At 37.3% G+C, this 15975-nt stretch overlaps 1 protein-coding gene across 4 annotated transcripts in view; it reads left to right on the top strand.

Moving 5' to 3' along the window:
• Positions 1–1549: 1549 nt before the first annotated feature.
• Positions 1550–15975, top strand: part of csnk1g1 (casein kinase 1, gamma 1) — a 66567-nt gene continuing 52141 nt past the window's right edge. For all 4 annotated transcript variants that reach the window (XM_067454413.1, XM_067454361.1, XM_067454279.1 and 1 more), the window contains exons 1-4: positions 1550–1725; positions 7359–7672; positions 9375–9415; positions 12501–12570. In XM_067454413.1, coding sequence (XP_067310514.1) covers positions 7495–7672; positions 9375–9415; positions 12501–12570 — 289 coding nt within the window. In that variant the 5' untranslated portion in view covers positions 1550–1725; positions 7359–7494. The remainder of the gene's footprint in view (positions 1726–7358; positions 7673–9374; positions 9416–12500; positions 12571–15975) is intronic.

The raw sequence follows: 15975 nt of genomic DNA, 5'->3' as shown, positions 1-15975 counted from the left end.
ACATTTCTAAAGAATGCTTTCAGCACCTTGTTGAATCAATGCCACGTAGAATTAGTTCTGAAGGCGAAAGGGGATCAAACACAGTATTAGTATGGTGTTCCTAATAATCCTTTAGGTGAGTGCATATGCGCTATTTCTTAATATGTAAAACAAATCCACCAGGAGGTGCTACATTATAACTTTTAGCCTAAATAAATCACCAATAAAAGTTTGTAAGGTCTGGGTCTCTTCATTTAATGTCTCCAGTGATTTTAACTACAGTGCTGCTGATAAAGAGATCATAGATGAGATTGTAAAAAGGGTATGACAGTTTACGTGTTCCTCATCCTAGTTTATCAGAATTTGTTGCTCTAGTTCATATGCATGATTAAATGTTGATTAAAATAGATGTTAATTTAATTACATTTAATTGAAATTAATTCATTATTAATATGTTTTATTTTACAATGAAGTGAATAAATCTTGAATCACTTGAATCGCTGTTTTTATTGGAGGAATACCACAATATACAATTACATTTTAACGCAAACAGCACAGATCACAAAAATATCTTAATAATAATAATAATAATAATAATAATAATAATAATAATAATAATAATAATAATAATAATAATAATACAAATAATATATAATCTTATGTGTTCTAAACTTACATATACACATAAGGCCTAATTAATTCTTCTGTGACGCTTTTTTGCTTAGTTGGTCCTGTTGTATAGTTCATTTTGATGATTAAAAAAACAAAAACAAACAAACAGACAAACAACACACACACACACACACACACACACACACACACACACACACACACACACACACACACACACACACACACATATATATGTGTATATATATATATATATATATATATATATATATATATATATATATATATATATATATATATATATATGATGATCCATTCTTAATACATTGGATTAAAACTACAATTATATTCATAATATTTAAAATATTCAGAAATCATATTAATGGATCCAGCTGTATTTATCATTTTCATCCTTGTAGTCTTTTGTAATATCCCTTTAATTAGCGAAATACATGTCCTAAATAAGAATTATTATGGGGGGGGGGGGGGGGGGCTATTTAGCAACAGATTTTATTAATTATGTACTGTTTTTTCACATTGGTTTGTCTTTCTATCATTTTATCTCATCCTGTCAGACAAATGTACAAACATCGTGCAGAAACTATATTTTCAAAATGACATTGCCACGGTGTAAAAAAAATCTAAATAAACAAAAAGATGATCGATGATTTCTTGATCATGACATCCTTGATCCATCATGTTACATCCTGTTCGTTGCCACAGTCAGTGTAAATAATGAAGCTTTATTTAATTAAACTTAATTGCCTGAGCTTGACCACAGCATATTTTTGAAGGTCTGATACACCCTTTTTATAGAAAGGACAACACTGGCAAATCAGTTGTTTAAACATTACAAAATGTACTGTCTGACAGGAATGATCCCAGCGAGCGCAGGGATGGGACTTTTATTTTGAAATCTCCTCAGAGTCCGAGAGCGGAAGTCATTGGCGACAGCGAAAGGTTCACGTTACTTGCAGGAACACTAAAGAAAGGAGGAAAAGCGGGTAGCGGGATATCAACACTGATTTTATTCAGAAAAGGCGTCATATAATCCACGGACGCTGGTATCTCAGTATTCATCCCCCCCTGAAGCCTGTGGCGAAGTTCATCGTGGAAGTGAGTGAAAGAAATAAGGCTGCTATAGCTAACAAGCTAAAGGTGTTTGTCAGGCTGTTAGCTCCATTAGTTTACATTGGTTAGCTGGCCGGTAATCCCGTTTATAATTAACGGCAATGTTACTGATCGATTGAGGTTGTGATCTGTATCAGTGTTTGAACAATAGGTCCGCATCACGACACATATTAGCGACAGAAATGAATAACTGAATGTCTCTGCTCGCTGTTTGGATGTGATATGGATCGATAATATTAGCTCGATTGATTATCAAGAAATCAGTTAAATATAGTTGCGATATAGACAGCTGGCAGGTGATTTGTGAAATATCGTGTTCCTCCTTCCTGTTATGGGACTGAACATTGAGCACTGAGGGCCCGCAGGAGGAGAAGCTCATTCAATGTCGTGAGACGGCTTTATTTATTTATTTACTTTCTGTTTTTGTTTATTTTATTAGATTAAACATAAGGATACAGGTCTTGTATAATACTTAACGTTTTTATCTTTACTTATTTTTTCTGTTTATTATTATCTTTACTATTTTTTATTGAAGACTTTTGTCTTCTCTGAGGAGAGGTCTGATTAAAGGCACAATATGTAAGATTTTTGGATTGACATATCCATTACTACAAATTTTATTTAATATATTTTGTTGATTTTTGTACTTGCATTATCCCAAATGTTTCCAAGAATGTTTAAATCCAGAGAAATAAGCTATTTTAACCAGGACACGAACGTGATATCATACTTGTGTTACCCTTGATTTCTGTTTTATTTTGTAGAAATAATAGAAACACCAAAGACACTTTAATATATGATGTGTTTTATTAGACTGTTGAGCGATACATTCATCGACAGAAAACTAATCACAACCCTCTACGCACACCGTGGCACTATAATCGTTATTGGCCAGTACATTTTTAAGTTTAGTCGCCAGACTGATATACTTTCTTATATTTTACTTTTATTTATATCTTATTTATATAAATATCTGAACATACGCTCTTAACATCAGTCAATCAAGCATTAGCCCCATGGTATGATATTATGATTAGAACTAAAACTGTTGGTAACCATGCATGAATGCATATTTGCCATTTAACTGAACTTTGGACTGGTGGTTGGATTGATAAGCTGCTGAGTTCATCAATATTAATCATGTTGACAGCATTCGCTTGAACTGATTTTCTGAAATCAAAACGGGGACCGGAAGAGATGAGTGTCAGCCAATGAGATTGCCGTTTGCACATTAGCTCCACCCACTACCTGGAAACAAACGGCATATCTTCTGCTTGTTCTTAAAAGCTGAATAATTCTAAATGAAATCTGGTATTTTGACAGGAAAATACAACAAAGAATATTGTTAACATGTTGTGCGATGATACTGCGTGGTATGTAATACTCTCTGGCGCGGGCGTGTGTTTGTGAGGAACGCACTAAGCAAAGCGATGGCGAGTTGTGCGCCTTCACACTAGAGTTTATGGTATGTCGTCAGACGAGCTGAGAAACTAACACTCCGTGTTCAGCGAGTGAAAATATATCAATGCTAAACTCATTCTTAGCCTCTAACACACACCTGAGTCACCGCGGACAGGTGCAGAATGCCGCCACCGGTGTGTCGAATGTGTTCAAATTTCAGTGTGCGCCCTTAAAGGGGTTGCACACCGGACAGGAAGCTCAACGCCACGTCTTTAAAATATTGACCACCCTCATATTGCCAAAATGGTATGCTCCTCGTTTCATAACAACCGCAAAGATTTGACCGTGAGATCGAGGGTCGAATCCGGCTCCGCATATCAATGCATCGAATCTTCGACTATTCGGAGTCACCCCTATAGGCTACATAAAATTTTAATGAGAACATTACAGAAAGCCACTTGGGGAACAGCTTCAGTTTAGCGGCTGGACGCTGTTTTAATAGCTCTTTGTATTATCAAGCACTTTGTACAGTTTAGCAACAGTAGACTCCAGTTTCAGCTGCGCAATATAAAATTGCGTCGTGAGTTTTGCGTCCTCTGATCGGCCTTTATAGAGACCAGTAATCAAACTATATGAAGCTATTATTGGCTGATAATGATTGGCACCCTTAGTGGACTTCTCTATTCTTATAGAATAAGAACGATTATTAAAATGTTGTGTTTATTATTATATCGTTAGTTATCGTGAACTGACCTTAAAGCATCAGGCGACATAAAAGCAGACCACGCTTATAAAAACGAAAGTTACCGTCTGTTGGTGCGGACGCTAATAAAAGTATATCTTTTTTTGTCATTTTAGTATTGTTCTTAGTGTGAACGGGCCTTAAAAGAATCTATATGTTTCTGTATTCACTGATTCTGACTCAACCATTGCTTTTGAGTTTAGATATTGCAGATTTTACCCATATAGCACAGTGTCTTACTCAGGGATTCAGGGAAGCATTTCCTCACTGGTTGTCACAATAGGAATCCCTCCCTGATGCCCGGCTTCCTCCTGAGCTAATCTCTTTTCAAAAGGTTAATGATTTGAGATGAGTCTTCTAATGGATACAGCATATTGCATTAGTGCTGCATCACTGATAATCACCAATAATGATGCTGTGTGTGAGCATTAGAAATACGTCAAAACACATGCACACTTATGTGCTTGTCTTTTGTTTAATTTCAATGTCTATTGTTTATCTCATGGCGGAGATGCATGCAGTTGACATGAGGAGCCATAGATCTGTATGTGCTATAGGTCAGTTAAAAGCACTTCACTCTGTTTGTTTAGGCCTTTACCTGTGCTTTATTCATAGAAAATATATATATTTTTAAAAATTAGGCTTCTTGGTAGGTCTTATTCTTGCCGTGTCTTGTTTTGTGTTGGGTTTTATGCATTCGAAACTCAAAGCTGCTCTTGCTTGTACACTCTCATTAGTGACTTCTGATTTTTGTTGTTTCTCAGATGTTTTTAAGTTTGTAAGTGACCTGTATCTGTCATCCGTGCACAGACCTGCATGCCCACATTGATGAAAACACCAACATCATGCGCTCTGCATGCATGCATAACAAAAACCACTGCATTTGCTGGAAAGTCCCTCATTGAGGTTTAGCTCAGAACCAAAAAATACATTTTGGTAATTGAATAAATAAACTCTGTATGATTATTTTGGTAAATAAATAATTGGTAGATTATTTTGATGATTAATTAATTGAGTAATCAGGTCATTTATTTTTGGTGTAATAAAATTAGACATGAATAACCAGTAGCCTTTAAAATGACTTAAAATACACATTGAGGCAATAATAATTGGTTTAGTTGAAAGTATCAAAAGCAAGTATGGTTTTTTGAACACTGTTAAAATACCTAATGTTTAATATAAACATAATCAACATATGTATACATAGTATTATTAAATCATTTATTATTTACATTTCATAACTAAATTTACAAAGTTGAGGCTTTGTTTCATATTAAAAGTAACAACGTTTTTTTGTGATTATTGGATGTCCGGCATGCTACAGATGTTTAATGAACCTTTCTTCGTTAATCAACAGAAAACCGCACAGATTTTAGATTTAATAAATGATATCACTTTGTCAATCCAGATGTAGTGTCCACGCATCTGACATGTTTCACTGTTGTTGCTTATCCATGTTTTGCGTCCGAAAAGACACTGGACACAGTCAGAATGCGGCGTCAGAGAAGCTCTAGGTAAACGTCTGTTTCAGTCACTAATTTTGGCCGTGAAACAGCTGTTTTGGGCGAAATGTTTGTCCCTAGTAATAATCAGTTGAATGAGTACAGTCCAAGTTAGTTACTAATACTGCAATTATTATTAACACAATCTTGGCACAATTTTATTGGCACAATCTCGTAACACGAGAAAGAACCTCATTGGTTCTCGCTGAAGCTCAAATGTGATGCGTAACACAAGAATGAACCTCATTGGTTCTTGCTGAAGCTCAAACGTGCTGCGTAACACGAGAATGAACCTCATTGGTTCTCGCTGAAGCTCAGATGTGATGCGTAAAACAAGAATGAACCTCATTGGTTCTCGCTGAAGCTCAAACGTCATGCGTAACACGAGAATGAACCTCATTGGTTCTCGCTGAAGCTCAAACGTGCTGCGTAACACGAGAATGAACCTCATTGGTTCTCGCTGAAGCTCAAACGTGCTGCGTAACACGAGAATGAACCTCAGTGGTTCTGGCTGAAGCTCAAATGTGATGCGTAACACAAGAATGAACCTCAGTGGTTCTGGCTGAAGCTCAAATGTGATGCGTAACACGAGAATGAACCTCATTGGTTCTCGCTGAAGCTCAGATGTGATGCGTAAAACAAGAATGAACCTCATTGGTTCTCGCTGAAGCTCAGATGTGATGCGTAAAACAAGAATGAACCTCATTGGTTCTCGCTGAAGCTCAAACGTCATGCGTAACACGAGAATGAACCTCATTGGTTCTCGCTGAAGCTCAAACGTGCTGCGTAACACGAGAATGAACCTCATTGGTTCTTACTGAAGCTCAAACGTGCTACGTAACACGAGAATGAACCTCATTGGTTCTTGATGAAGCTCAAACGTGCTGCGTAACACGAGAATGAACCTCATTGGTTCTTGATGAAGCTCAAATGTGATGCGTAACACGAGAATGAACCTCATTGGTTCTCGCTGAAGCTCAGATGTGATGCGTAAAACAAGAATGAACCTCATTGGTTCTCGCTGAAGCTCAGATGTGATGCGTAACACAAGAATGAACCTCATTGGTTCTCGCTGAAGCTCAGATGTGATGCGTAACACAAGAATGAACCTCATTGGTTCTCGCTGAAGCTCAAACGTGCTGCGTAAAACAAGAATGAACCTCATTGGTTCTCGTTGAAGCTCAAACGTGCTGCGTAACACGAGAATGAACCTCAGTGGTTCTCGCTGAAGCTCAAACGTGCTGCGTAAAACAAGAATGAACCTCATTGGTTCTCGTTGAAGCTCAAACGTGCTGCGTAACACGAGAATGAACCTCAGTGGTTCTCGCTGAAGCTCAGATGTGATGCGTAACACGAGAATGAACCTCATTGGTTCTCGCTGAAGCTCAAACGTGCTGCGTAACATGAGAATGAACCTCATTGGTTTTCGCTGAAGCTCAGATGTGATGCGTAACACGAGAATGAACCTCATTGGTTCTCGCTGAAGCTCAGATGTGATGCGTAACATGAGAATGAACCTCATTGGTTCTCGCTGAAGCTTAGATGTGATGCGTAACACGAGAATGAACCTCAGTGGTTCTCGCTGAAGCTCAAACATCATGTGTAACAAATTTGCTGTTTGCATGATTAGAAAGAAGATTTGCAGATTTTTTTTAATCTATAGATGACCGATTATTCCACCCCTTGATGAAATGAAACTCAAGCATGTTTATCCTAATGCCCCTTGGTAAAATATAATTTCTTCAGCTGCGGCGCTATGACTTTACAGTAGCAGTGGTGAATAGCAGTGGAGGTAACGTGGAATTGAAAGTTTGTTTTTGTTGAATTTTAGCATTCAGAGTGAAATATTTCCATGTATACTTTTGTGAACTTGCATGTTCAGTATTTAATGAATGTACTGATTACACATTTGAATTGTTTCAGAGGTGTAGTGATGCTCTAATATACTCATACTGAATGTTTCCTCTCCTCAGTGTTCTGGCAGCAGTGAATGGTTCAGCGGCAGCGGTGCCAACAGCCGTCGTCCCATGAGTTTTCTTTTGGCCTGAGCTGTCTGCTTTGGGCTCCGGCCTGGTTCATCTGGATCTCTGTGCCTCCGGCGCCGCAGTCATGGATCACCCCAGAGAGAAGGAGGGTGAGAGGCCGGTGAGGAGCAGTAAAGTGGCCCAGGGGCGCAGCGGGCACTCGCGGCCCTCCAGCTCTGCATCCTCTGGGGTCCTCATGGTGGGGCCAAACTTCAGAGTTGGCAAGAAGATTGGCTGTGGCAACTTTGGAGAGCTGAAGCTTGGTAAGGAAAGCCATTAGTGTCTTATTTGCAGAGGCGGACAAAGTACACATTTTAAGAGTAAAAGTACTACTAGTCAAATATTGCTCCGTTACAAGTGAAAGTTTTATAAACAGATTTTTACAGTACTTAAGTATCAAAAGTAAATTTACTTTTTTTTGTCAACACATTATTTTATTATTGTTGTATAAATGCACATTATGCCATCATGGTGGATTAATCCAGTCAGGGAAGCTCCATCCGACTAACTAGCATACAACTAACTTAAATTCATTTAAATACTTTTTATAAAAGCTACAAAGCTCTTTACAAAGCTGCTGTCACTTTAAGGCCGAATGCACGGATCCAATACACTGATACACATCTGATATTCTCCAACTGTTACCTTCACTTAAGACATAATCAACTTTATATAAATACTCGACAAAATGAGCATTTTGACATCCATTGTCTTCCATTTTGCTATAAACTATAAATCTGTTTAAAAAATGCTGGGAAATCATTGAACTTCACGTGACCATATAAGAGTCATTCCTGAAAGGCTTTCTGCAAAAAAAACCTAAAAGAAGATATTTTAAAGAAGAAAAAAAATCATCCACTGACTTTCAAAGCTGCTACGGAAACGACATTCGACTTTCAGGATCTTGATAGAAATGTAGAGTAAAAAGTATGATATTTGTCTTTCACATGGAGTGAAAAAAATTATACTCAAGTAATGTACAGATACTAAAAAAGTACTTAAGTACAGTACTCGTAAATGTACTTTGTTACTGTCCACCTCTGCTTATTTGTTCACAAAAGTCTCCACGGAGAAACCTAGTGTGAAGTTCTTTGCTCAGAGGTGCCGAGCAGGAGTTGATCTCAGGAGCTTTGGCGTTTCCTGGGTTACCATCATTAGTCAATTCATTGGGGAGCTTTGACTTGGGTCATGTGAAACGTCCTTAAATCTGAAGTGTGTCATTTGTGTCAACAAATTGAATTGCAAAATGAATGTTTTCAAAGAGGATTCCTAGAACTCCCTGATCTATTAGTTAAACAATCCGATATCTCTGGCCAGAAATCACACCATTGGTTGAGATGAACTGGTTGGGAGGGTCAAACAAACAGATGTAAAAAATTGCTGACAATTAGTAAACTCTTCAAGCAAGTTGCTGGGGTGACCTTGTGAAGTAATCTCAGAAGGTGCTCTTTGGTTGAGTTTCAAACATATACTTTTAGGGGGGGAAATCCAAGGCACTACTTCTAGTCCAAACAAGCTTTTATTCACACATTCTGAGGAAGGCTGAAGGTCAAAATGCTTGGGTTTGCAGTGTTTTAGCCATTTTTAATGTTTCTATTGTGTCACTTTTTTACCTTTATTTTGACTGGAAGATGTGCCTTGGATTTTTTTCTAAAAGAATTAGCAAACCCTCTTTGAATTTACCTAAAGAATTGACAACAAAAGTGGTAGATTTTGGAACTGACATAAAAGGGAACTACCACTTCTGGTTATCAACCATTAACCGATAATCTCATAATTGTTCTAGCTGTTGTCCTAATGGGACCTGAGTTCAAAACCAACCTGGGTCATGTAGATCATGTATCTAATAAAGGTGGAATTTTAATCATTAAAAATATTAGTATAGGCAGAAAGTCCATATTGTTGCATACATGTTAGAACAATCTAATTGCAGTTGCTCACCCTTTGTTTGTTTCATTTTTGTAGGAAAGAATCTCTATACCAATGAGTACGTTGCAATAAAGTTGGTAAGTACATTTTATTTTTATTATTTTCTACCAACCATTTATATCAGGTGAAGCAGACCTGGAATCAAAAGCTGAAGGTTGAATTGTTCAGTCATGTTATAAGCAAGAAAGCATAATGTATTTTGACTAACAGTTTAGGACCAGAAACTTGAATACGTTCCTCAGATGTGTGGAAATTAATGTCCGTCACCCCCCCCCCCCCCCCCCCCCAAAAAAAAAACAAAAACAAAAAACAAAACAAACATTTAGGTACAAACTAACTTACTTCTGTCTTTTTGCAAAACATTTAATTGCAGCTGAATACCATGTACTGTACTAGTTACCGCATTATCATTTGAAAATGGCGATATGGCCATAAACAATAATAATGCATAAAATGCAAAATGTTATGTTTTCTAATACACCCATGGCATGTTAGCCAGGGTTCAAAACTCCAAATGCGAGTGAAAATCTGCGTTTTTTTTTATTCAATCTGACAAAACATGGTTGTGAGAATGTGATATGGCTTAGTGAGATCATCAAATCGCAAGGTTGGGATGTAATTATATTAGTAAATACTCTGACGTGCTGCATGTTTCAGAGTAAAGCACAGCACTTTTTTCATTTTCAGTTAATGCTTTTCTGCAAGTGTTGTGTGTGTTTTAGTCACTTATAATTTGCATTTGAGAACGCAACATTCGCCAACGATCTTCCTGAATTCATAATGATGAATTCATCATCATGAGAATTGTTTATAAATCTGTTGTCAATAAAGAGAAGCGTTAAGGTCTTCCTGCGGGTTTCTGACACAATAAAAGCTCAATGGTTTAACGCTTGAAAGTAAGGCAATTAAGACCACCATACATTTTAGGATTGTAATTTTGCTGTTGTTCTGTAAAATAAAATAATAATAATTGTTGTTAATGATAATAATAATGCTGCTTTATTATATATAAAAACAATATAATAACAACAAACCTTTAATATACAATATATTGTATTATAATATATTATGGTTATTAAATACTCAATTTAATTTAACAGTGCAAAAGTGTATTGCAATGGTAAGATTTTTTTTATTAATTTAATATATATTTTTATATGAATAATTAGGATTGATCAGGTTTTGCCTACTTTTGACTTTAGCTGATTACATGCCTGACAAATTAAAATCAAATGTGAAATATTTGTAGATTAATCTTTATGAACGTTACAAAACATATGCAGTCAAGAGCAGTGAGTGTCTTCTTTAAAATTAATGACAGACAGCAGCAGAAATATTAGGCTGCTGTCATTTTAAGAGTGAATGCACGCATCCAATATACGGATGCACTTTTTTTCTCTCAACTGTTAGGGATAGTTGAAAATGACAACCAAAAAATGAAAATGTGATCTTTATCTTCTTACCCCCAGGGCATCCAAGATAGTTGACCTTTGTTTCTTCAGTAGAACACAAATTAAGATTTTTAACTTAAACTGCTGCAGTCTGTCAGTCGTATAATGCATGTGAATGGGTAACAAAATCTATGAGAAAAAAACATGCACAGACAAATCCATCTCTTAAAGGTGCACTATGCAACTTTCCATCCACTGAAGGGCGCCTATTCAAAACAAATGCATAGTTTGATGACGCAAAGTTTGAGCGCAGTATCTTGGGACATGTGTTCTTCTCATCACAGCCGGTGGAAAATAGGACTCGGGCAGAAATCACGTTCATGCATGCGGTTATTAACGTTACTGTAGTCTAAAGCAGAGCAGGACCGAGTGTTGTGGAGCTGAGCACAGCTGCTGGAGCGATTGTTAAACAAATACCCGCCTCGCGAATACCGGGAATTTTATTATGACGGGACGGGACAAATTTGCCAGGCGCCTGCACTGATCCGCTCTTCCGGTTATGATTATGAGGTAAAGCAGCTCTGTTTATCATATTAGATACATTTAAGTGTTTTTAAATGATGTTATGACGTTACTCCGTGCGTTCACTTGTTCACACTGCTAAGAGTAAAGCGCTCCTGCCAAATAAAAGCCGAAACCGAGGCTAGCGCAGATATGACGCAATTGACAGGAGACTCCCTCAAACGCAATGCTGAAACGTCCCTGTCCTTAGTTAAAATGGCAATTTTCTCACAATTTACAAATAGTTGGAGACATTTGGGATATTGTAAGTACTCAGCTGAACAAAATATATAACACTGGCCTAGTGGTTTTTGGATATTTTACTGCAAAAATACTACATAGTGCACCTTTAAGACACAAATTGATCAGTTTGTGCGAGAAAACAAACAGTAATTATATAAACTTTTACCTCAAATACACCATATCCTATGTGAGGTCCGTACCACTACGCCAGATCATGTACAGACCGCGTGCTCAAGGCTGTTGGACAAAGTGGTGTATTTGAGGTAAAAACTGATATAAATACTGTTCGGTTTCTTACACAAAGAGCTCGTTTTGTGTCAAGACATCAATGTGTCATCACGAGCCCTAGGGTTTAATATGGATGTTTTTTTATATGGATGTTAATATGACTCTCCCTAATGTCGTTCCACACCCGTAAGACCTCCGTTCATCTTCAGAACACAGTTTAAGATATTTTATATTTAGTCTGAGAGCGTATGCAAGTGTATGCACACTATACTGTCCATGTCCAGAAAGGGAATAAAAACATCATCAAAGTAGTCCATATGAGACATCAGTGGGTTAATTAGAATCTCTTGAAGCATCCAAAATACATTTTAGTCCAAAAAGCACAAAAACTACGACTTTATTCAGCATTGTCTTCTCTTCCTGGTTTGTGTTCAAACCTCAAATAAAGATTTGAACGGTAATGAATCGATTCATGATTCGGATCACGTGTCAAACTTCTGAAATCATGTGACATTGGCGATCTGAATCATAAATCGATGCACTGATTCATAACCGTTTCTCTTAATAGATCTCTGTTGTATCGTCTTGTAGTTGAAAAGTTTAAAATCACATTAATCAATAATCGGAATCGAAATGTTAATTCGAAATATTAAAAATGTTGATACAAACCTAATTTTAAATTAACTTAATGTTATCAAAAAGGGTTTTAATTAATTTTTGTTGTCTGACACTCCTAAAGGAACCTGTGAAATCGAGGGCCCCACAGCTTCATTTGGAGTACCGGTTCTACAAAACATTAGGCAGTGCAGGTAAGGTTATAATCAGCACCAACACTGTTGATTTCCTCTGTTTACCTGGATAATATGTATTTCATGCATTTTCATCTACTGTGTTTTATATTTTTGCCTTTAGTCAGTGTGTCATCTTCATTTAGTCTTAATCTTAATATCCAGGTGCATGACTTTGTTTAGACTGCTCTCAGGCTTTCTGACAGGGATTTACTGTTATTTTTCTTGCTTTGAAGCCAGCATTTCCCGAGCAGGCATTCTGGGGATGTTTCCTTTTGTATTGGATTGAGGATTTTCCCTCTCTGGAGTGTCTGACATGTTGAGTCATAGCTTCAGTTTTGATCTTACAGAACGGATAGTTTTACTACTGAGCCTAGGCGTACTGAACATATTCAACCGAAATGAAAATCTACACTTTTGTTTCAAAATTAATGTTTTGCCCTTCCCTACCAGTAGCTGATGAATTGAGAACTCACAGGCAATGATCGGATCATGGTAAAATATATTTAGTGCCTCTGACAAAGACATTTTTCAGTGGTTTTCCCTTGTATATTTGTTTCAGTGAAGTGCCGGCTCTCACAAAATGTCAAACCCATTGTGATTTTGTTCCTTATAATTGTCATGGCTTTCGTAGGCTATTTGTACCTCATTGTTTTACTACTGCTTTCTCCCACAACGATTTTCAAGTAGGTGTGAGGCATAAATGGATAAGATGTGCTGACTAATGTTTTGGTGATTTTTAACATTAGTTGAGTTTCCATCCATGTCTCTTTTATGTACAAATGTTGGGACAGTGTAGAAAATAATAAATAAATTACAAGCATAGATAAATACAATAGAAGATTTTTCTGGTAAATCTCACCATATTCAGGTACAGAAATTGAATAATCAAATGTAAAATAAGTGTTTACAGTATAAATGAAATAAATCTAATATAGTTAATTTATTTAATCTTTGTTAAAGCTACAGGTCTTTTTCTCCAAAAGTTCTCTCCAAAAGTTTCTCGACATTGGCGACACAAACAGCTGCGGGTGCATTAGGCTGCTGTCCCTTTAAGACAAACGCACGGACCAAATAAAATGCCCCATTTACATTGCATGGTTCAAGTGACCCAATTCAGATTTTTCCCTCTCACGTGGCACGGGTTGGATATCACATGACTGTATAAACGGGGAAAAAACCACTTGAATTACGATATCCTCAGATCGGATTCAGGCCTCACTCATATGTGGTAATAAATCGGATATGATTCGGATACGTGCATTTGCATCTGCCATGTAAGCGGTCAAATCAGATATTCCCTAGTAAATGCGACGTCGTACGTCAGTTGTACGTCATTGAAAAAGGGATGTAGGCAAATGACGTCAACTCAGGTAGACACGAACTGCAATCAAGGGCTTTCCTCTTTTTTTTTTTTGCTTCACAAGAGCAATTGTTTTGCTGACCTTTAAAGAAAGCAAAACTGAATAATAATTTCTGCATCCATGGCGTCCATTGCATATTGCGATTGTTTTACTTCCTTTACCAGGTCAAAGCGTTTTGGGCTGTTTCGCCAGTGTATAGTGTAAATGCAAATATCGGATACGGGTCGCTTTTAAAAGACGATGTAAGTGGTTTAAGTTTAAATTATACTCCAACTGACCTATCGGTAAGCCCCTCCCCTCGAACGCAGATAAGCCAATGGCAGTGGAGAATCAGTTGCACTGATGGTAACTCTGACATCTTTAGTTTTCAGCGCCATAGATAAACATGGGAAAAACCAAAGCTCTCGTCAGTCTGGTGTTTCTAAAACTATGTTCCTGAGGTGCTGTAACACTCATTCCTGGGATGCCTGAGATGATTTTCTGGTTGTCAAACTCTCATTAAGTTAGGATTAAAGTCCCTTAAAGTCAATTGAGTCCCTGCTAACATACAAAGCTAAATAACTAACTGTTCTCACGTCATGTTACGGTTACAGTGTAGGTCAAAAACGCATAAACGAAGGTCTACATTTCAGTGCCTCTCCATATTAAACTGGTTAAATGTAAATTAATTCACTCTTCCCCTGTGCTACGTGAACCGTGTTGATCCTGGATGTGTTCATCTGTGATCGTGACGAGCGGTAACCCGAGGCTTCTCCTGTTTGCATTGTGATCTGTAAACCATCGCTTCCCATCGAAAAATGAATGGGAGTCAATGGGATGCTAACAGCAGGTGATGGCTTGGTTAGCATCCCATTGACTTCCATTCATTTTTTGCGTCACTTTGACAGTGAATAACTTTATTAGTTATATAAAGTAATATTATACTTTATATAACTATAATTAGTCTGTGCCCCCCCCCCCCATATATTATAGTATATATAATATTATAGTATAATAATATTATTATACAGTACAAGCACTGTATAATAATAATAATAAGCACTAATAAATAATAATCTAAATAATAAGCACTGTAATAATTCTCTTTGCATCTGTATGATGATCTAAGCCATTTCAACCTTTTTTCAGATCTTGGCTGTGTTGTGGCACTGCTCTCTGTATTTCAGAGATCGCTACTGGTTCTTCTCACTATCTTTTTATTTTATTCATCAAGACACCATATTGAGGCAAGACTAGTGGTAAAAAGTGTCTGCACTGTCAATGGCTGCTGGGTTTGATTGTTGGAATTGCACTTTGATTCAGGAAGTGGCGGCTCAGGCATCACGGTGTTGCCCTGGTGACAATGCAAATCTGCTCTGGGACTGGATGATGACAGGCCAGGGGGCGTGGCCTTAGACTCTCTTAAGATTCACAGTCATTCCTCAGTCAACATTTTAATACTCGGTTTATTAGCCCGATATATATCCTCCACAGGAGCTGTGTCAGCAAGAAGCTGCCTGCCTTGTCATGTATACCCAGTTTCATGTGTTTGCATTTTAATGGATGGCTAGATCATCTAAAGGGGGAATTCAGAAATAGGTACCGCATAGATTTGTGTGTCAATCATTTCTCCGGGGTCATGCTAACAAGCACGTTTTCTTTTATATTCCAGAGCTTTTTAAAAACATTTTTGGGCCATGCTGCATATAATCCTCATACGGATCTCTCTATATATTTTTGAGGAAAGCACAATGCCTTTTTTCAGGATGAATGGTACATTTAAATAAAGAGCATTTATTTGAAATGGAAATATTTTGTAACATGGAAATAATCACGGTTTCTATTGGTGGTGATAATCAGAAATGCTTCTCAAAGCCCATGACGGTATGTTAAACGCTAATGTTTTCGGCTGCAGCTTTAAATAAAGAGTTCTCATATTTTGGGCGTTTGGATCACGTATCTTTCCCACAGCAGCTCCCTCAATTTCACGTCACTATTTTTAGATGCACATTTTTGCCAATAAAATGCGTTATTCAGTGCTATAATGTGGCGCGACTGGTGGAAATTGGTGGCAGACCTGACT

This window comes from Pseudorasbora parva, chromosome 1, assembly GCF_024679245.1.
Source record: "Pseudorasbora parva isolate DD20220531a chromosome 1, ASM2467924v1, whole genome shotgun sequence".
Lineage (NCBI taxonomy): Eukaryota > Metazoa > Chordata > Actinopteri > Cypriniformes > Gobionidae > Pseudorasbora > Pseudorasbora parva.
This window is presented reverse-complemented; position numbering and strand designations above follow the sequence as displayed.